Source organism: Saccostrea echinata, unplaced genomic scaffold (assembly GCF_033153115.1).
Source record: "Saccostrea echinata isolate AGI-Se365-2 ecotype Australia unplaced genomic scaffold, CSIRO_AGI_Sech_v1 ptg000014l, whole genome shotgun sequence".
Lineage (NCBI taxonomy): Eukaryota > Metazoa > Mollusca > Bivalvia > Ostreida > Ostreidae > Saccostrea > Saccostrea echinata.
In genome coordinates, this window is record NW_026889763.1 from 16195272 (window position 1) to 16218575 (window position 23304).

The window sequence follows — 23304 nt, forward strand, 5'->3', positions numbered from 1 at the left end:
TGAGCTATTTAAATATGATAGCTATGAAAAAAGCTTAGATCAATAAAAGGTGTCCACAGGCCTTTTATATATTTGCAAATAACTACTTCTTCTTATATTTTGTTTCCATTTTATTGCCTTTATTACAGAAAATCATGCATCAGAAGTATTTTTTTAAAAGAGGTCAGAGACAATTCAGATTACCATATCTTTTTTTCTGACTCATGTACATACCATTTTTTCCCTTTATTACTTAGTTCTATAACACTACTTTAAAATGGAATTTAGAAATTAAGTTTTTGATTATAGCCAATGTGATTTTATATCCTTTTTTGAAGTCAAGGTCAAGGAAAAATAGTCAAATTTAAAGAGGGCAGAGGAAATTCAGACTGTGATTGTGAGCTATTTAAATATGATAGCTATGAAAAAAGCTTAGATCAATAAAAGGTGTCCACAGGCCTTTTATATATTTGCAAATAACTACTTCTTCTTATATTTTGTTTCCATTTTATTGCCTTTATTACAGATAATCGTGCATCGGAAGTATTTTTTTAAAAGAGGTCAGAGACAATTCAGATTACCATATCTTTTTTTCTGACTCATGTACATACCATTTTTTCCCTTTATTACTTAGTTCTATAACACTACTTTAAAATGGAATTTAGAAATTAAGTTTTTAATTATAGCCAATGTGATTTTATATCCTTTTTTATAGTCAAGGTCAAGGAAAAATAGTCAAAGTTTAAGAGTGCAGAGGAAATTCAGACTGTGATTGTGAGCTATTTAAATATGATAGCTATGAAAAAAAAGCTTAGATCAATAAAAGGTGTCCACAGACCTTTTATATATTTGCAAATAACTACTTCTTCTTATATTTTGTTTCCATTTTATTGCCTTTATTACAGATAATCATGCATCAGAAGTAATTTTTTAAAAGAGGTCAGAGACAATTCAGATTACCATATCTTTTTTTCTGACACATGTACATACCAATTTTTTTCCTCTGTTACATAGCTCTATAACACTGCTTTAAAATGGAATTTAGAAATTAAGTTTTTAATTATAGCCAATGTGATTTTATATCCTTTTTTGAAGACGAGGTCAAGGAAAAATAGTCAATTTTTAAGAGGACAGAGGAAATTCAGACTGTGATTGTCTGCTCTCTGAATATGACACCTATAAAAAAGCTTTACTACATTATGCTCATTCATAAGTCTTTAAGATAACTGCATAAGATTAAATTCTAATCATAATTTATGAGATTTTTTTTATCTTTAATTAATTACAGTAGACTTTTCTTCATAGCTTTAATCTTTTTAAACAAGGGCAAGTTCAGAGGCTGTTGCCATGGAAACCAACTCATGTACATATATCAGAATTGTTGTTATTTGAACAAGGGACTTGTCCTCTATGCAACGGAACCTATTTTTTAACTTTCCAATTACTTTTATTTCAGGTTCACATATCCTTAAGACAAGGCATTCATATTTGACGCGCATTACTTGTGACTTGACGTCTCGAACATGCTATGAATTTTTGACACCTTGAGCTTGAAATTATACCTGATTTAAATAAAAAAACATTGGTGATTAGCTTTTGAATGAGAAAGGTTGACACGTGCATTACCTATGAAAATAAGTTTCCGATGTGCTATGACGCTATGATATTTGACGCCATGACCTTGAACTTTGACATATTTTCAAAAATGTTGTTATTACTGCTGAAGGAGAGAAGATGGGGCATTCATATTTGACATGTTCATTACCTGTGAAACGATGTTACCAAATGTAGTATGATTTTGAACCCTATAAGCGTAACATTGAAGTTTAAAAGAATTTAACATTTTTGATAACTTTTGAATGAGAAAAGATATGGCATTTATATTTGTCACGTGCATTACATACTTGTTTCAAGATTTTTCTGAATATACTCGGGCTTTTGACCTCGTGACCTTGATTAAAGTTTAAACTACAGTCTTTTACAATAATTTTTAACAATGGTTAAAACTTTTGAATGAAAGAAGATGTAGTTTTGATTTTTAGATAAAATATACGTGAACATAACCTATGACAACACCTTTCAGAAACGTATATCAATTTTGGGTTAGGAACTTGACCTTAAAATTTGACCTACTTATCAAAACTTTTACCTTTGGTCATAACTTTTACTCCAGAAAAGACGGGGCTTTCATATATTTTTTTTTCAAATGTGCATAATACTTGTGACAAGACCTTTCGATTGTATCATGATATTTGACCTCATGAACTTGGCCTAGAGGAACCTTTAATCGTTGCCATAATTTTTATTAATTCAATAATCTATATCTTGTTTGTTTGATTGACAGAGAAGACAAGACACGCAAACAAAACAGTTACAACGTGCCATAAAAACGGCACCCCAACTACCAAGACAACAAAAGCGGGGGACCACAATTCTTTGAATTTGTTTTCTATTGAATCGTATATGCTGGCAAATTTATTGAGGGAAGCACAACCGTAAATTAAGTTTGTTTTCTATTCTTTTTTTATATCCTGGCAAAATTTTACCGTACGGTCCTGTATTAGCAATGATAGTTCGTTGAGGAACATTGTGCATCGAAATAAAAATTGACTTGTCTTGAAGGTTATATGGATCACACCCTTCGATCTTTGTAGTGTTTATAACGGAAAAAGTGAAGTAGGGAGATGTTATTTGATCTTAAATGTTGATCGACCGTGTTGGATAACAATAAAAAATAATAAAATGAATTTATAAAGCGATAAATATTAATAAAATTACTTTAAAGTGCTGTACAATAAAACGCAAATAAACATAATTTAATAATAATTTTACATATGTGTGTTAGAAATTATAACATTAAAATTCTAAAGTTACATACAGAAAATTACTTCATTAAAAAACTGTGAATAGGAGAACGTCTTTTGATATTTTTTGCTAAAAGAAGTTGGGCATGTTTGGCGTGTGATCTGCAGGAATAAGACGTACGAAACATTTCTAGTTTAAATGTCTACGATTTGGTAGGTTGACCACAGCTGGACATACTTTACAAAGTTACGCACATGGGAAAATGTTACATTTAGTTTGAAATACTTTGCCAAATTTAATATATCAGTCCGCTTATCTTAATAATTACTACATCTAAAACTTAGTAACGCTTCACATAAATAATAAACACATATAGGGTATAGTTAAATGCGATTACAAGTACATACTTGTATATATTAAAGTATTAGTAGGTTGGAAGAATTGCTTTCGCTTTCGGTGCAACAGAACCAGAATTTATCTATTTGAAAATAAATCAGTTCATAAAATTAAACTGACAAAAGAATTGATTGTTTGTACTAAAAAAAACTATTAACGCTCCATGCGAGGTTCGATCCAAAAATATTTCTTTTTTATTGCACTGGACGGGTAACGCATGCTACTGAGCTATCACCGCCACACACTAAGGTTTTTAAAGCGACAATGAAGCACCGCATTTACACATTGGATTTTTTTGGAAAAAGTTCATTTTTTATCGTCTCTGGGTCTTCTCTCCATTTTTTACAAATGTTTGTTAGTTTCTTTGAATTAAAATGCACACAAATAACGTTTCAAAATCATGGAGAGATGACCCAGAGATAGCAATTTTTTTTTTTAGAAAAACATGTTTAAAAATGTAACATTTTGTACCAAATGACTCATCTAGCCAACTTTCAAGTTCTTTTTTAGCAAATCAAAATACAATATCGGGAAAATATTTAACTTTTTCAATTTCACAGGAACCCGATACATCAAAAGAATGCTAAAATTTCATGTGACAGATCAATGAAATTTTCACTTTTCAAGTGCGCCCAGATTCCTGCCGAATGCCAATCAAAAGCGCCCTCGTTCTTTGTGCGCCAAGAATTTAAGAAGCTATTCTATAAAAAATGTGTCTTTGAATGTCTTTCAAAAATGTCCAGGGACTGGGCCTGTTTTATGTCATTAGGAAGGTCGTTCCAAAAAAAAAAATAATAATAAATAAAAAAAAAAAAATAAAAAAAATAAAAAACGCTGCTGCCCAAGTGAGCCGACGTTCACCAGATGTCTTTGTCCTGATTTTTGGAATAACTTACCGCGATATTGACTCAGATCGCAGTGATCTGGCGGGCTTGTTTTCAATTATAAGATCCTCGATATAAGATGGAGCTAACCCGTGTATTGATTGGTGGACATATGTCAATATTTTATATTGTGGCCGAAATTAAATAAACAGGTAGCCAATGACGATCTGCTAGAATAGGAATAATGTGCTCCCGTTGCGATAATCTTGTAACTAGACGAGCTGTAGTGTTCTGGACTCTCTGCATCCGTTCTATTGTATTCTTTAGTGTATAGAGGAACACCTCGTATTTCTTTTGTTGCAAATTTGAAATGTATCAATTTAAACTTATCTCTAACAATCTTATTTTAAATTGATAGCATTTGTCAGTTTACACTCGTTTTGTAACTAGTTGACTTTTCTATGTATATTAATCATGATATTTCTACAGATTTCTGTCCTGGTTCCTTTTGAAACAAATTGTTTTTTTGAAATAAGCTTGACACTTCTAAAAACTAGTGTCGATAATTTTTAAAATTCTACTGCCTGCTTTCAGCCAAACATAATTCGTTCTTAATTATAATTTTTTGTTGCTTTGTCAACTCGAATATTAAGAGTCAATTTTATCAAAGAAAAAATTCCCGAAATTGGCATTATCTTTGTTCTTAATGTGTTTGGAACGCACTTTGTTCGTTCATAAGATCGAAGAATATTGAGATTCCGAGCAAAATGTACAGGCATTACGCAGGGCACGTGCTCGGAGATAGTCACAATCACCAAAGAAAAAAGATCAATTGTAAAAGTAAGTAGATTTATGTTGATAAACTTTAGGCTATATAAAAATAGGCACCGATCCTTATACAATTATAATTTGAACCTACAATTGCATTGCTATGGTTTATAAATTGATCGTTGTACAATTGAATTGCTATGGATTGTAAACTGAATTAGGGTTTTATATTCTCGATCACAATTGTGACCTTCATTCTTTGAATAAGGTAAGATCCGATAGATTGTATTTGCAAACAAAGTCTTTATAACGACCATAGAATTTTCAAGAGGCTGACTTTAAATAAGATTTAAAAAAAAAACCCTGTTACATCAACTTATTTGTGAGTAGCTTGCCTCGGTTTTAAATATGATCATACTCAGAACATGCTCTTGTGTACCGAATCACCTGGGAAACTAGACATATGCAGGTGATATAAGTTTGAAACGGCTATGAATAAATACGATTTACCAATGTCTATAATTCAAAAATGAGAATTTGCATGTGGAACCTTGAAAATTGTATGCATCATTTATACAGCAAAATGAGAACTTTTTGAGTTTTGTGGTTGTAGCTTGTTCGGGTATGACTGCTGAGCTATAAACTACTAAACATAAAAACTCAATTTGTTTGGTTAGCCATTAGAGTATATACTGAAACACGTAACAATTCGCTGATTTTTTTTTTCAGAAACATTTCTTTATCATTTCCATCGCGTCCTTTAATTCTGAGTGAGGAATATTTCAAATGCACCGGACATGAATGCACAAATACGAACAAAAAAGTTTTCCCGAAATTTATGATACCACAAAGTTAAAGGCGTTTCCTTAACTGTGGCTTGCAACGATGTCTTAAATTTATGTGATGCCAAATTCTAAAACTACTTATCAATCAATCTTCAATGATTAGATTCAAATTGATTTTGCACGACTTTCCCAGGAACTTGAAACTGGTTAAAAACATATCCACCATATCTTATAATTCTTAAGAATTTGTATAACCCGTATATAACTTACAAAATTAATGAATTCAAAACAACCGAATTATATACTTTATAAATAACAAGTTAATGCCTCAAACATAAGGAAAATGAAGACTAGTTTGTAAAATAAATAACAAATGAAAAATACAATTGTGCATGTACATAAAATCCCTAAAACCTTCCTTTTTCAACTTTCTGTATCTTACATGGTGGCGCTCTGACATTTTAAAAATGCTGTAAAATACTTCGTAAACATGTAAACGATAACCGTGTTGCGAACAACCTTTATGGTTTGTCTCTAAACCAGCTCTGACACTATGATCTTAATACCCTGTCACCGCCTGTTATTCCCTTCCATAAGATCTTGCTTAGTAAACTCGTAAAGTGCATTGTATCATCACATGTAGGGGTTCTCCCCCTCCCCCATAGCCTTTATAAACCTTTTCACTTTAGTGTCTCCCTCGATGGAAAACACGTGTTTTATTTCCGAGTAAGGACTGTCTCGTGATTTATCCGTTTCCGGTGGTTTGGATGGAGTAGGGCTTTTTTTGTCGCAATCTGGAACAGCGTATGGATTTTCCGTTAAATTTGTCTCCTCAGTACTCATTTTACAAGCTTCGTTGCTTTTATATTTGTCTGGTAATGATTCATAGGGGGCGTCTGCATTTTCTTGTCTCTGTGAGGTTGAACATAATTTTTGTTTTTCCTTGAGCCCACTCATCGGTAAAGTAAATCGAACACCAGACTCCTTTTTGTCATTATCTCCCCTGCCATTGGGTTTTCCGTCGACTAATGTGTACGAGGGGTTGCTCAATGATTTCGTTACATTCAAATTTGTCAAAGGAATCTCCATATACTGGGCCTCTTTACTTTCCATTTGATCCTCCTTTCCTGACACTTTGCTTACGTCACTCTCTAGAAGATCACTAAATCCCGAATCATTGTCGCGCCTTCTCCCTCTTGGTCTAGAAGAACTGAATCTCTGACTTAATTTCTTTCTAAGTGAAACTTTGTTTTTACCCGCTCCCTTGGCTTTAGCAGTCACCTTGACTACCTTATTTCTCGCTTTACACGTGTCATACGGCGTAGAATATTCTGCTCCACTGCTGGATGCAATGACGTCACTTGGATCTGCGTATTCCACCTTATACGAAGGACGCCTATACGCACACAAAAAAAATGAGTATATGCAAATATAAAATCATTTTTTGATTGAAAAATCTGTAGGTAATGAAATAGAATAAAGTAAAACAAACCGTTTTGGGGTGCAGCAAAATTTACAGCACAGGAAAAAGAGACATAAAACAGCAAATATGGCGCCTATGAATATTAGCAGTATCTTAATGGCGTTACCTGCTTTTGAATTGTCTGTAAAAAAAAAATTAAAAAAAATATTAAAAACAGGTAGACCGTCTGAAATATTATTTTTAATTTTTAAGTCCCGAAGTTGTGTTAGCGGCGTGTTTACCTGTTGATTTGGTGGTGGTTATGACTGTAGGGTGGTGTTGTTTACCTTTGGGTGTGGTGCCGGGGTCAACTGTTGTAGAATCTGCAGTAGACGACACATCACAGCAAGGCTTGATTTGTACAGAAAAGTTTTGGAAACTTGTGAAACGAATCGTCTTGCGTAGAAACAAATCTGAAAATGGATGTTATCTTGATGTTTCCAATTAAAAAAAAATCAGATATGGGATATGTAACTCTCTCTAATCAATGTCATTCACCATTGATTTGTGCTTCAATGCATTTTACTGGCTATCATAAGATACATGTATTGTGCCCCTACTAGTCTTTCTTTGATATCATAGTATTTCCTCTCTGGTTTCGGCTCACCGGAGCTGAAAGCCAGTTTAACAGAATTTTAATCAAGATAACAATGGACAAGGGATGCATCAATATGACTAACTGCCTGGCCTTAGTGTTCTTTAGAGTTTTTAAATTGAATGTTGTTCCCGTAAAAATGTTGACCCCATATTGTTACCCCACCTTAGCCCCAAGAGGGTTTGATTTAACTGAAATTTAATCCACATAACATGCATATGCATTATAACTAACATGGCCTTGCCAGTCATGACTCTAAAGAAGATTTTTACAATACATTTGACTCCCAGTTCATGCCCATCCTGACCCCAGGTTTTAAAATTTGAATCCGCACAACTTATTCAAAGAATGTTTGCATTTAAGAAATACGATATCGTTTTTTAGAGTTTCATTGGGATATGACATGAAGTCGGTCACGTGATCAAATTCTATAACGCCCAAAGGGTACCTTATTTCTTATATTTATATTTTTTCTTTTTTATTCGCGTTACAAGGAAAAATTGGCACTATTTAGACTTTGTTATGAAAATGCAACATATATCTTATCTACGACGTCATGTGACGTCACAATTTGAACTTTCCAAATGGCTCGTGCAATTTGCTTTCCATACGCAAAAAAAGTCTGATCATGTGACCAACTGCATGTCATTGAAAATTGAATTTCAATTTAATTAGTATTGTCATATAAGGAAAGACATCGGCAAATGTAAATAGATCAATATGAATGTCATCCTGCTAATTTCTGAATATATATTTTGATTTCCTATGCAGTATATTTTTTGTTAAATTTTGATCCACTGTTGTGGCTGCACCCTAACCCTCCCTCTCTCCCCGGGTGGGTGGGCATGATTTGAACAAACTTAAATGTGCACTACCTGAGAATGCTTGCAAATTGATATATTACTTTGTTCATCGGATTGTGGCCCCACCTGCCACCAGGGGTCATGATTTGAACAAACTTTAATCTACACTATGTCAGAAAATTTCATCTTTTTTGGTCCTGTACTTCTCAAAAGATTTTAAAGATATCCACTCTATCTTTAATAATCTCCCCTTTCCATACAGAGGACATGATCCTTCATTTGAATAACTTAGAATCTCCTTTTCCCAATAATGCTTTGTTTGGATGATATTGCTTCAGTGGGTTTCTGGAGAGGAAGTCGAAATGTTAAACATTTATAGTTGGAAGGAAAACAGCAGGACAGAATAAAGGCAAAATGGGAACAGAGAAGCTCAACTGAGGGATTCTTCTCATATTTCTTGTATTTAAAAATTAATGAAATTTTTATAGACTCAAGAAGACAAGACATTGTCACTAAGTGATGGTATCAATTAGATTAAATCTGGCCGTTTTATTTTAGAAGCAAGGTCAGGTCAAGGTCATTATGCTTTTCCTTCACATTAAAAATAAAAAATTAATGCTGTCATCATACGATGCCTACTTCTATTTCAAAAGTTTAAATGTTTTTCTTTTTGCATAAAAATATATTAGCATATAGGGTCTTTCAGATGATACTACCAAATCGAGATGAATAATTCAACTAAAATAGATATTGGCTAATCCGAATTTCCTCTATTTTTGTTAAATTTTTAGGATATATTAGTTATTTTTATATGCTTCGTATATTTAAATTTTTCTTATTTTCACAAATGGTAAAATAGTCATTTAAAGATACAAATTGATACAAAAACAAAAAGTGTTGACCGTTTAGTAAGAGAGAAAAAACTCTTTTTTACGGATTTTTGCTCAAATCTGTACTTAGATTGGAAGCCTTTTAAAGGTTAAAAAATTGTTGTTTATTTGGATAATCATATTTATTTGATATATTTTAAAACTTCAGTCCTTTAATATTAATTTTACATTTGAATTTTTTAAGTCTCTGATTGTTAAATTTTTTAAACTAAACTCATTGTTCTATTAGTATAGTAAATTTGAGAAGCAGAAAAGGAGATATTTTCATACGCTGTCGTTCCGCCAAAAATATAGTCCCTGCTAGATTTCAAACTCAGTTCATCATTTCTATTTAAAGTTGTACAACTATGATGAGGAAAGAAAAATATGATTTTATAAATCTCTTACATCTAAATATATAAGACATATAAGCAAATATACTTTGAATATTTCATCTAGTCAGAAACCAGACAAGAACCCCTCCTTAATGACAAATAAGATTTAAGATTCAGTGACAATATTGATTCAGTTTAAAGACAATATTGAGGAAGATTCAGTGACGACATTGAGTCGGATTTTATAACAATATTGAGTTCGCATTAAATGACAATATTGAGGTGATTCAATGACAATATCGAGGTTGATTCAATGACAATATTGAGGTGATTCAATGACAATATTGAGGTGATTCAATGACAATATCGAGGTTGACTCAGTGATTATATTGAGATTGATTTAATGACAATATCGAGTCGGATTAAATGACAATATTTAGTTGTATTTAACGTACTCCCACCTGTAGCAGCTGTTGTTGTCTTTTCCTCGCGGTTTATTTTATAACATGAACCCTCTTCTGTACTCATCTCATAATTGTAGAATAGCAACGCTGTCAAGTAAAGAAGGACATATGTTAAGTTTAGTTTATTTTAGGAATGGCTATAATTCCTGACAAATTATTCGAGTATAACCTGGTTTGGGTCAGTTTACGCTTTATAATCCGCGAAGCGGTATATTCCTTACTCTAGTACTTTTCAACCAATAAAAAAAAAACATTTTTCAGACTGCTCCATCTTTAAACAAACATCCCCAGAGGAACACCTTGCAGACATCATACCAGCTGCCCTACCACGCTCTTCTATATCATAGACTATGGTCAAACGCTGAATGCCAGTCATGTTTTTCGTTTTATTTTTAAATGAATGCAAAAATAAAGAACACAATTTCAACAAGAGGCCCATGGCTCACCTGAGTCAATACGAACCTGCTGTTTTTCATCAACAGATTTTTTTCTATTATATATTCCTATGTAAAACTTTTATCCCAATTGTGACCCCCCTAACCCTAATCTTTGGAAATTCCGATTACATCCTCTATTCCTCTAATTAAAGTCTTAATAATATTTTTCAATCAAGAGTAACTGTAATTATTATGAAAGACGTATTCAGGCTCTACTTTGTTTTATATTTGTAACTGCTTGAAAAGCAATATTACATTTTTTTTTATCAATCACATAAGAAAAACAATATAGCATCCTAATAAAATTGCTAAAACTAATGTATTAATTGTTTATCACATTTTAAGCAATGTCTCCTTTAAATGCTCATGTAAAGAGACTGTACTTGATAAATTCTCTATTTGTATACACATCAAGTAGTTTGTCTTCTTTAGAAACGTTTACAAATTACAAACAAAACTAATCAAATGCAAAGGACTAAATGAGTTTTAAAACAGATGCTCAAAGAAAATCAAAGGTCAATGTACATGTACATAATTGAATTTTTCACACAGAATCATAATATTTCAGACCTTCTCTGTCTATAGTCTCGCTCTGTATCCAGCAGGGATCGCTGATGCTGATATTGCTAAAATAATCAAGATTCACTTTCGTGATGTTCCGAAGGGAACACGAACTCTCGGCGGAAGAGAAGTTAGCGGGATCAGCAGAAAGTGTTCCATTTGCTTAAATAAAATAAAAAAAAATATTTTTTTTCCTAAATATTGCTTTTCTATAATGTGTAGATGCTATTTTTGTTCACAAATATACATATTATATATTTTAAAATATAGTCACACACTTTGCTATTATCTTTCTCAATAGGATACCGACCCTCACGGCACGGTAGCTCAGTTGGTAGAGCGCTTGCTCCATGATCAGAATGTCGTGTGTTCGAATCACGACCGCAACCAACTTAAGTCGATAAAAAATAGGCAGCAACTATTCCTTCGCCAAGCGCTCGGCACTTTGAAACTGTGAAAGTTGCGGGTCCTTCGGATGAGACCTTAAAATCCGAGGCCCCGTGTCACGGTAGGGGTTGGCACAATCAAGAACCCTCAGTCCTCAATGGCCCTGAGTGCCGAGAAAAGGTCTAAATTTGAAGCCCTTCACCGGTATTTAGTGACGTCTCTAAATGAGTGAAAAATTCTCGAACGGGACGTAAAACAACATAGAATCAATCAATCAATCTATAGGATACCAACAATATAGACACAAAAATGGTTGAACCATACGCAATATTTAATGAAATACGTTGTAGAGTAGATGCAATTTTTTTTTATTTCTTTTAAGCTCTCTGCAAAGAAAGAAAAGTGCAAACTTATCTCTTCGTATGGAACAATTATCCTTGGTCTTCTGTATATTTTGTTATAATTTCGCATGAAACCCTGGTAGCGAAGGAATTCTGGGAATGTTTCAAAAGAAAATTTGCCTAACGTATGTACAGATTTCATTCCGAATTTCCTCTGTTCCTACACGTTAGTCTATTGAGCTCGCCTCGCGAGCAGCGCTTCGAGCTCCTCTCGCTATAATTAGAGAACAACAGATAAAAAATTACACCATAGCTCAGATGTAATGGAAACAAAAATGACATTATCTTTGTGCTGGTGTAATTTAGTCAGGGTAAATATTAATGAATAAATTTCTGACCATAAATTTATCATTGTCAATGATTGAACTTCTAAACATTTTTCATCATAGTTATTGACATGTTAATTTAGCACATCCAACGCTTATGTACTTAGGCAAATGACCTTGGATCAAGATGTTTACTTCAAAAGTTTTGATCAAGGTTAGAGTTCTAGATTGTCATGGATGAAGAGACAGACAGACTAAGCGACTATAAATTCTCTGAAACATCTAAAGTTCCTATCGTTTTGTCAAAGAATTATAATTCAATAATCAATGTAAAGTTAATTATATGTGACTCTAGTAAGCACATACCACAAAGATACCGTAAGGATTCATTTTTGGGGTAACTTTGTATAATGATGACCACTGTAAAATAAAGCAATACAGACTGTAATCATAGTTTTTATTTATTTTCAACTTCGAATCAATATATTCATTATTTAAAACAAAACAAGAAAAAATAACTGATACAAGAAAGCAGATTTTTGAGAAACAAGACATTGAAGATATGGCCGGAAAGCAGACTTCTTGGGATTTTTGTTAGACTTGAATGACAAATTTAAGTTTCTAAAAAAAACCAATCTCCTAAAGAATTTAATATATAAAAAGAAATCTATCAAAATTTAAAAGAAATCAAAATATGATTTAAGGGGTTAGTGGAAAAAAATGCCCATTTTGATGAATAAAACAACAGAAGTACAGAAAAATTTGGTTAACAGCTCAGATTAATACATCTTTAAGACACCATAGTTAGAATTAACTTTTTTTTAAGGTAATTAACATGTTACAATATTAAAGTTGTTATACATATCCATGCTCAATACTTCATGGAATTTAATGTGTATTTTACTTCATAGCTTAAAAATGCAAAAAAAGTCCTCACCATTTTTCGGCAAAATTGCCAGACTAAATGTCGGTGCACCTTTAAGAGACATATCTCCGATCTTCTTCAAAAACTTACATTTATCTGTTAAATAGAAACCATTGTAATAAATTGGAAACAAGCATATAATTCAATGATTTGCCTCTAATTTTTGTACCTTTATTGTAATATCAAGGTTACAGTGACAAGTTTTGATTCGAGGTTAATGACGTCACCCTGATACCTGGAGCTGACCTCTCCTGAATTGCGTTTGAGTGGCTTTCTTTGACCTCTTTCGACGTTACCGGAAGTTCACTTGAAACAAAAATATATAATTCAATGAAACATGAAGTCAATGAGTACATTTTAAAACGTGTTCCCTTAGTGAATCTTTGATCGTGTTTTATGAATAAAACAATCTGGTAGGACAGAGCAAGGAGTGTTGTGTTGACTGTTAATTTCCGGAGTGAAATTACAAATAAGTAACTGTGTACAGTGGGAGGAGGACTGATAAACAATAAAATGTTCTGTTTTCTTAAATACAATAGGATGCTTTAGTGATAATATCTACATGTATTTCATCAAAGTCTTACCCTTTCCTTATTAGAAAAAAGAAAAGTCCTTAGTCATTGGACGCTAAAGATAGAAATAATTTTCAGGGATCGGTTTTATATTCTAAACCTCCTTACCCTTTCTTTACACTCTTTTGATTTTAAATGCATCTCTCTATGGGTCAACATTTGTTCAGAGGAAAAAAGGAGAACCTAGAAGGGGAATATTTTGATTAAGTAGGTCATATTAGGAGTGGGAGATTTCCGTACTTTTGACTGTACATCTACTGGGTTTTCATACCGTAATATTTATAAACAAAGTGACACAATGTTATTTCTTTTACATTCCCAATATTAAGTTTGTTAAACATGGAAACACATTTGTTGTAGGTATTGTTAATTTTTAACATGATGGGGGTTCACAGAATGTGAACATTTGTTTAAAGACGACTCAACAAATTAATCTTACAATACAACCTAACATACTCTCTCTGTATTGCTGTATCTTCAAAACTAGATGAAAATATCATTTCACCACTTCATGTGCATATAATTTTATCCTCCCAAATTCAGATATCCTACCAGTGAGGTGGGTGAGGCACCGATACATGGAAAAATATCCTCTGAGCAACAAATATCTCAGATCAATAATTTCTTCTTTGTGAGATTTCATAATAAGGATTAATAACTAATAACTACATGTGCATACTGTTCAAATTCTGATGATGAAAAAATTGTACTACTGCTGTGGTGGATAATTTTACTGATTTACACAGGTTTCTGTGTTTAAAGGTTTTCTATCTGTGTCTGAACTTTTTTGAGAAAGTTTTTAGAGTTTTCTAGTTTTATAGAATATCCCAAATAGAATTTATTTCTGTTAATCCATATAAGGATCACGGCAAGTACATGTGCATATTTTTTGGCCAGATCCGGTATCTCAAGTTTTGGCTAATGGACTAGGAATACTCACTTTTTTATCTCCTCTAATTGGTTCCTCCCCAATGTGACCTCCGGTGATTCGAACTCCCTCTCCCTATCGTCCCATGGAGTCTGAATTTCCACCTCCATTGAATCATTTAACAGAAATAATTTTGTGTGTCTTTGTGTTGGAGCGGCAGCTGAAATAGGGTTCATTGTATACATTATTGCCAGTGTATATAAATACATAATGTATAGTCTGTATTTATCTGAACTTATTGTCTAACTACATCTCCAGCACTGATTTTAACGAGCATGGTTAGGCATAACAAGCTATTTACTTGGGTGGTTCCTTTTTTGGGCTTTGCCGATATTTTCCTCGTATCGACCATGCTCTCTGACTCACTTGTCTGCATATGTACAGGACTAAAAAACTTTTAACTGCTTAATGAAATAGAAAAACAGAAAATGTCTACCAATGTTTAAGGCAGCTCCTCTGGTGGTCAATTTCTGTCTTACGCCTAGTCATAACAAGTACAGTAAACTCTTACCTATATGGAGGTTCCGTAGAAGCTCATTGAAACACAGAAGAGTTAAATACACCAATAGAATCCCCTCAGTAAAAATCCTACATCTAAATAAATGATTCCTCTCCATTATGGAAAACTGTTGTATGTAACTTTAAGGAGTGCAGATTCACTAACAAGACACAGGGATAAGTCTGTTTTAGGCGCATCTTCTTACATGAACACAGAAGGGCTTTCTGACGGGGCGAATTTGGGGGCAATGGCAATGTGCCCGAGATTTGTCACGGAGAGATAGAATGTGACTAATACGGATGAACAAACATTATATCCCGGGTTTTGAAATTCTCCAATATGATAAAATATAATCGTACAAAAGTTCTCAATCTTCCTCTTCAGTTGAGTCGCCTTTGGGGAGCCTCTTCCGTCAAATCTAGTATGGAAAGAATACTTATATAATGCGTGCAGCACTGAGTGAAATCACACCTACTAAAACAGAAGTATAAGTCATTGTAAACAAAGGCAGTTTATATTTGTATGAATTAGTCAATCGACGTGACAGCTTCTCTGAACAAGGGAATGGCACAGCAGCAAAGAGTTGCCGCTGTGAGGTATTAAGATAATGAGACCCAGTACCGCCCTCTCAAAGGGCCTCCTAAAGTGGCAGCATAACGTGAAAAAAAATTGTTAAACTACTTCCTCCGATGCGGGGTCAGAGTTCACAGCTGTAGTTGGCGAGGGACGAGGATACGGGTCTGATTTCTGTAAATACTCTATGGTTCCAAACACCTTCCAGAAAATGCAGAAGTTTAGGCCATTTAATAAGTGATCTTCGACAAGAGACGACATCGATTCTTAGAAGTTCCGGAAGAAAAACTCTTTGTATTTCTTTTCTTAACTAATCCTTAAAAGTAATAGATAAGGAAGATGTACTTTAAGAAATTTAAACAGGGGAATTAGAAGTGTTAACAAATAATTTTGGCCACAGAATGTGTCTGAAAATAAAAAAAAAACAATCCCCCCGTAAGACGAGGTTAATTATCACTCAGTATATTAATTAAGACAATTTTATAGGTTTCAGACCAATATTTCCTTTAAAAAATGAAGCCTCTCATCAAATTGTCATAAATAACCTAGAAACCACTAAAAGCGTATACGTTTACCAGTTTATCTATTCTATAATTAAAACATAATTACTCAAATGGCCTTTTAATGTGGAAAAATGAGAGGGAAAAAATCCACTATTTGATACCTCTAATGCGTCCGACAAAAAAAAAATCGTGCAGAAAGACATTTCTTTAAACTTATAATTTCCCCCCTATCATGACAGAACACACGACGGATATGGCCGTTCGACAGGGGATGCTTACTTCTCCATGGTACCTGATCCCACCTCTAATGGTTTTACAAATAATACAAATTTGTATTATTTCATTGGACTTAATTAGTTTAATTTATGTTCGGTATCCTCATATTTCGTTGTTCTAGAAATCAACAATTTCTTCAACATTTGTGTTTCCTGAGATCCGGATTTGGTTGGTCATGGCAAGTATGATTGTTTAGTTTTAATCAAATAGTGTATGTCTGGAATTAACTCACTTACTGCAAGGCCTTGGAAAGTTCTGTAACGTTTTCAGTAAAGTGAATACATTAATTTTTTGCACTGAATTTTACATTCAGTATTGATAGTCTCCCCTTTTCCTTCTGTGACAGCAGTGTTAAGATCTTTAGCTCACGTGGTCTGAAAAATGGGATGGACGACTAGAGAAGTATAGTTCTATGCATTAAGGTATTGGAGAGATCAATGGGGATTTAAACATTGCATGAATTCAATGTTCGTCCTTTTGTTCTTCTTTGGTGATCTGGAGGAATAAGAAGAAACCATAACGTGTACTGTGCTGTTTCGAATTGAATGTGCCAAGATGTAAAATCCTACAAAATCCTCATCCCCATGAAAAGATAAATAGTAAAATTAAATATATAAATAAAATTAAATAAATAAATATACCAAAATGTGATAGAAAAAAACTAGGTCATCAGATGTCTATGTGAGGCGAGGTGGACTGTAAACCCCTGGCTTTCAAAGATGGTGAATTGTATTAACATTGCGATCTTGCTATAGTACATGATCCTCGCAAATATATACTCTGGCAGGACACAAAGAAATTATCGCGTCGTTTTTAATGAAAATTTTGATTATTTTGCGATGGTATTGTCTGAAAAAACGATTTCCAGCTTTTATCACACCAGACAATATAGGGTGTATTTGGTGTCCTGTCCCAGGATTATAAACACCTTAGACTTACATGTAAGTCACAATCTGTATATTGAGCTGAAAAATATGTTTTTTGAAGGATTGCGTTATCGGATTCCTCCTGTAAATTCTAAAGTTTGAGTTTGATTCTACAGTCAATAAGCATCTTACAGTCTCGTTTAAAGTGATAATTTCGTAAGTTCTATGGTCGATCATTGAGTCAAATGCTGACTGACGTTTTTCATACTAGTTGTTAGACCATTATTTACACACTGAATTGTCGACGGATTTTTCCATTATTTCCCGATCATGACAAGGAGCACACGGCGGATGTGACCGGTCCGCAGGGGATGATCACTCCTCCATGGCACCTGATCCCACCTATGATGTTTTGGAGGTCCGTGTTTGCTCTGCTCCTATTTTGTATTGTTTAATGGACTTTGGAGCTTGAATACTGTTTGTTATCTCCGTATATTTCATTACAGAAGGAAACTTTACCGTCAAAGTCTGTTTCATGATCCTGGGGTCTGGAGCACGAAAATAGTACTCGTATTGTCACTTTTGGCGCAGATATCAATCGACGGGAACTCATGTACTCCTGCTTAGACACTCAATGCTAATTTATTCGCCAACCACAGGGTTTGTTTTGTTTTGAACATATTTTATTGACAATATGTCAAAGGGATTGGACACAAGTTCTAAAAACTTAGATAGTCCTCTCCCACAGGGTTTAGATCCTTTTCCAAGGTACAATGCATCATTTCAATTATCCTCGTTTATTCATTGTGTATATGTAGGTTTACATGATCCGCGCCTGACATGTGCTTCGTCATATATAGTAATTCTAATAATATAGGAAATGCTTGAAATTTTTACGGAAACAGCCGCTAAATAACTGAGTACATATTTCTCATTTTGTTTTCCAACGAAATCTCATCAACAATGTTATTCATTCCTTTCTACATGCCTCATATCAAAATACTATTCAACTGAAAAACTCCATAGTCTTTAGGTGCTTAGTCTATCGGAATGGGGTTTCTAGGTGAAAAAACGCACTTGGCCATTGGTCTGATTGGTGGCATAGTAGTGTTCACAACTTTAGTAATAATCCTAATTTGTTTTCTTTGCTACCGTCAAAGAAACAGGTATGTGAATATTCTTATTCTTCAAAACGAACGAAAAAAACTTCTTTTTAGTTACAGAAAATCTGAAATATCTGATTCATCGATGGAAGAGAAACTTCCGTGTAAAGTACATAATATTCTGGCATTGATTACATTTGACTGAAATAATAATAAGCACTGGATAAAGTAGGAAAAATATTATCATTTATACGCTTGGCTCTAGCTTGTCAGACTTACAGGAAAGAAAAACCAAGATTTTTATCGTCTTTCTGTTTGTTGGAAATAGGCAGGTTTTTGTTCAAATTTAATTCTACCATCGATATATTTTTCTTCCCTATATTAAATCATACTCAAGTACGCCAGCCAAGTTGTGTAAATATTACTATAAAAGGAAGAAAATCACAAACCAAAACGGTCTACATGTGTGATTGATCCAACATTGATAATATCTCATGAAAATGGTGAAGTGTATGTTACTTATCATATCGCGTTAGATATTCATGTGAACAGTAGGACGGATCCAGGTTTTCAGGTTTGGAGGGGTGGGGGCTTTATTAAATAGATTAAATGACAACATAAACTTCCAATACTTGGAGGTCCTATGAGTTCAGTAACACAATTTTTATCAAGGCTTCCTTAAATTTAAAAAAGGGGGGTGTATCAGTAGATTTGGTTTATTATTTTTTAAATTGCAATACTTCGTAATAAATATGTCAGTGAAAAATAATTTATGAAAATCAAACAGCCCTTGGGGTATAGAAAGCGGAGAGGAGAGTGTCCTGTCCATAAGAAAAACCTGCGACATGAACTTTTTTTATAACATACTGCGAGAAGGGTCTTTTCATAGGTTCAAAGGACCAAGATTCAAACAAATGAAATACTATTAAGTGGCGCAATTTGCTAAGGGTTTGCGGGGAGTGTTGCAGACCGAAAAGCCTTCAAGTTGGCTTGCGAAATGAAAGTTTTTAAACTGTTTTCTGATTTCTATGGGTCTGAGATGCACGTACTGCAGTCTGAAATAAGTTTTTATTTTCTCCATGTTTCTTATTTTAGAAATATAATCAACAGGGCGGTAGCCCCAACTAACTATACAGACCCTAGTGATGCTATCACGGCAAAGAGGAGTTCTACTTATGCAACACCTTATGATCAGTGGAAGTCACAGAACGGGGTCCTATCCGTCCGCCATGTCTCACAAAAGAAAAGCCCCGGATATTATAATGTGGACGTACAAGACGGACTCTGTGAGCGAGTACGTCCACCAAGAAAAGGCAAAAAGGGATCACATCGGGAGTATTTCAACGTCCAAGTAAAGGCCACCAAAAAGAACCAGAAAGGCTCACAGAAGGAATACTGGGACGTTCATGTAAAGAACGATTCAACAGAACCACAAACACCCGGAAGTGGGTCAGGAACTCCGCAGAATGACGGAGTTCCGATTCGACAGGAAAGCCGGCGAAAAGATCTACCAACGCCTTACTCTTGTATAGAACTCGATTGAAAAGAACGTCCGATTTTCAGCAAAATGTGATAAAAATTATTGTACTGTGTGAAGAAAAACTTTGCAATTGTGAAACCCACATTTTTGATGCGATTGTGACTCTAAGCATGTTTAAATAAAGCGAGACTATGCGACTGTAAAACCGGACATATCACACTATCATCTACATGTATGCTGTATTCCTGATTATTTTGTTTTCTGGGTGGTGATATGTCTCTTATCTTTGTATAATGACAAGTGTGATGACATGGAATGTTCACGTGTGGTGACATAATATACTTTATGTTCACCTGTGCGGTGACATGACGTGCTGTTATGTTCACCTGTGTGATGACATGACGTACTGTTATGTTTATCTGTGTGATGACATGACGTACTGTTATGTTCACCTGTGTGGTGACAAGATGACATGACGTGCTGTTATGTTCACATGTGTGGTACCATTACGTGCTGTGTGGTGACACAACATGCAAATGTTGTAATCGTGTTGTGAAAAGACACGTCTTCACCTGTATGATGAAAACTATGTTCAATAATGACTTATTATTTTTCTCTATCGTTCCATGGCTATCTTATTGGTTTAAACTTATTCACATGATCAAGAATCCCCCCCCCCAACCCCCCCAACCCCCGTTTGATTTTTGTTTGTTTGTATAACAAGCATTTACCTTCAGTTTAGTCCAGTTTAGTACATAAGTTATTTAAATGAATTTGTCAGCTTCTGCTAAGGCTTTGCCTCAGACCCCCTGCCTTCTACTGCGCCCCTCCTCCCGTTATATAATTCCTGGATCCGCCACTGTATAAACTGGCCGTTATATAATTCCTGGATCCGCCACTGTATAAACTGGTAGTTTCGATCTTAAGCTTCTGAAAAGCCTACAAACCTTTGCGTTTCTAAACTTGGAAACAATCATATGTGAAGCAACAATAATGATGAGGTCCTTAAGGCTTTAGATCGCTATAATCCGACTTACAAAAAAAAAAATTGGGTGTAAAAAAAAAGATAAAGGTATCGAACTTCTTACATAGGGTACCCACTTTCGCCAACGAAATACTTTTAAATCTTATGATCTAAAGTTTTACTTTTTATTCATATATATCCATTAACAATCTACATAACTACCGAAGTTAATTCCGAAATTCCATATACTTTCCGAGATATGCTGAAAGCAATTCCAAAATTGACCTATTTCTTTTTACTCGAAATTACCTGTGAATGAGGTCACAATAGTCAATATAAACTGAATATTTCTTAGATCTTCAGCTCCAATATGTAACTGTGACGTCATAATGTGTATGACATAACAATGCCTTATACAGGAAACTGTTGACGATTAGAAACATGGATTTTAAAGACATTTCTCAATAACTGATATATAAAAAATAATAAAACAAATATATTCTTTTGATTTGGTACAATCCTTAGATATACAGACCTTGGAGAAAGTATATCACCAGGTGCAAAATAGGCATTCGTCCTGGACAAGTGACAATCGACCAGGATAAGTGGATCCTGTCATAATATTGACAATTTTCTGTGTATATATGGTTATGTCATGAAAATGAAACAAAGTGCTTCTAGATTTGACAAAGGACTCCGATTCCCTATAAATAAATATACTATATGATTTAATAATAATTCCTATCCCTCTGATTGGCTAAGATCCAACAATGTGACCTTCCAGGTGAATATAAGGATTTATTTTCTCTACATTGGTCTAAAAATAGATCGGGAAATTATAAATTGATACAAATCATTTTGGAAAGCTATTTCACTTGCTACCGACTTCCTAAGGGAGTATATAATTTGTGGTGGGGTTGGTTGGGGGATGCAGGGGACCCCTCTTAAAGGTTTTCTCTGAACGTTAATTTTTACTTTTAATTAAGACTAAAAATATTCATTGAAAGGCTGGTACCCCTGTAATGGACTTTAATCCCCCAAACCTAATCCCACAACAAAATTTGAAGTTAAGAGAATTCTCTTTTCGTGGGGGCTAATCAAAGATGTTTTTTTTTCTTTTTACAGATGTCAGATTTTTCCTGATAATGCCCCCTTCAAAATCAAATCTATAAAAGAGCCTGGCATTATTTCTTTTTTTTTCATAGCAACTAAAGTAGATTTTAAATATTCCAAATTAATACCACTGGTAATATTTATCTAACCCTGCTTCTCGCATTGCATTTGGCTAGGAATGTAAACATGTAAGATGGCATGCACTGCTAAATGAGTTTATATCATTAAATCATTGAACCATATGATTAATCACTTATTGCTGTTTTTTTAAAGTCAATACAATGATTTAACCACCTTTGAAGTACAATATTCACCTCGCTCTTCGTGCTCGGTGAATATTGTACTTCTCAGGTGACTAAATCATTGTATCGTCCTCAAAAACAGCAATAATGATATAATCATGTACATCAGACAGTTTGAAACAATAAAGAAAACAAGCTTTATAAGGGGCAAGTAAAATCATTATGGGCATTTTTTTTTACCTCCCTCTGTATCAAGTTTGCACTTTGTGCTTAGCTGATATGCTTTCTCTAAGGTCTATATATCTAGGTATTGCCTTCATCAAAAGGCTATATTTATTTAGCATTATTAGAATCAGTGAGATATTTTTCTGATACACTCCCTTTATTTGAGAACAAGTTTGCATATACCATACTTTTCTCATGAAGGATACTGCAATAGTTTCTAAAATTCCATCCAATGGTATTTAGCAAGACCTTTTTGACATGGTAGTCATTTAATAATAGTTTAACAAACTGGTAAACACATCAGATTACCAGAAAATTACACAATAAAAGAGCTTGTATTCAGTAGGGTTTAATCATTCAAAAGGTACATTAAATAATATATACACTGGTATGTCTTCTATGAATAAAATGCCAATAATTTACAAATCATTTCTTCTGTCATCACATTATCCTAATTGCTAATCTACTGTTGTAGAGCTATCTATAGCTATTCATACCTACTGTTGTATAGCTATCTATAGCTGTTCTTACCTACTGTTGTATAGCTATCTATAGCTATTCATACCTACTGTTTCTCTAAAAGGAAAAATAAAGACTAAAATTCTTTATCTGTACAGGTGCACCTTTGACTACAAGGTCACAGAGTAAAAAATCAAACACCACCTTAAAAAAAAATCAGTGACACGACATTTAATCACAGCTTTAATATGTGTGAGTTTATGTGTGTAGATCTGTTTAATCACAACAAATTCACAATCAACACAAACGTCTCTAATGAGCCTAGGGAAGACTGACAGTGATATACATAAAGGTTTATACCTAATACAAATTAAAGAAAACAATCAGTCACATTGTACACATTGTCAGAACCAGTCATGTAGAGAAAAGACACAGAGAC

The 23304-nt window shown here is 33.9% G+C and overlaps 2 protein-coding genes across 4 annotated transcripts; one reads left to right on the forward strand and one right to left on the reverse strand.

The window, feature by feature from the left end:
• Positions 1 to 5847: 5847 nt before the first annotated feature.
• LOC133186837 (uncharacterized) lies at positions 5848 to 15367 on the reverse strand. Of its 3 annotated transcripts, none has more exons than XM_061322187.1 (10): positions 15074 to 15367; positions 14575 to 14722; positions 13298 to 13368; positions 13075 to 13158; positions 12504 to 12557; positions 11093 to 11245; positions 10083 to 10172; positions 7307 to 7432; positions 7050 to 7161; positions 5848 to 6953 (listed from the first exon to the last, which is right to left on the reverse strand). In XM_061322187.1, the coding sequence occupies exons 1-10, from the start codon at positions 15177 to 15179 to the stop codon at positions 6191 to 6193; spliced, it is 1707 nt and encodes a 568-aa protein (XP_061178171.1). In that variant the 5' UTR covers positions 15180 to 15367; the 3' UTR covers positions 5848 to 6190. The 3 variants fall into 3 exon arrangements, with proteins under 3 accessions (XP_061178171.1, XP_061178170.1, XP_061178172.1); XM_061322186.1 differs by having other exon boundaries at positions 7262 to 7432; XM_061322188.1 differs by lacking the exon at positions 12504 to 12557 and having other exon boundaries at positions 7262 to 7432; positions 15074 to 15366.
• A 2951-nt stretch (positions 15368 to 18318) lies between these two features.
• Positions 18319 to 20476, forward strand: LOC133186839 (uncharacterized). Its single transcript, XM_061322191.1, has 2 exons — positions 18319 to 18445; positions 19478 to 20476. Exons 1-2 carry the CDS (start codon positions 18330 to 18332, stop codon positions 19923 to 19925), a joined length of 564 nt encoding a protein of 187 aa, XP_061178175.1. The 5' UTR covers positions 18319 to 18329; the 3' UTR covers positions 19926 to 20476.
• The last annotated feature ends 2828 nt before the right edge of the window (positions 20477 to 23304 follow it).

What these genes read in the sequence shown, in the direction of transcription:
- LOC133186837 (XM_061322186.1), bottom strand. Translation starts at nt 15,179, where the DNA reads ATGGAGAGGAATCATTTATTTAGATGTAGGATTTTTACTGAGGGGATT. An exon ending in CAATTAGAGGAGATAAAAAA is followed by an intron (nt 13,369 to 14,574) that starts GTGAGTATTCCT and finishes TTTTGTTTCAAG; the next exon opens with TGAACTTCCGGTAACGTCGA. An exon ending in TCAGGAGAGGTCAGCTCCAG is followed by an intron (nt 13,159 to 13,297) that starts GTATCAGGGTGA and finishes TCTATTTAACAG; the next exon opens with ATAAATGTAAGTTTTTGAAG.
- LOC133186839 (XM_061322191.1), top strand. Translation starts at nt 18,330, where the DNA reads ATGGGGTTTCTAGGTGAAAAAACGCACTTGGCCATTGGTCTGATTGGT. An exon ending in TGCTACCGTCAAAGAAACAG is followed by an intron (nt 18,446 to 19,477) that starts GTATGTGAATAT and finishes TTCTTATTTTAG; the next exon opens with AAATATAATCAACAGGGCGG.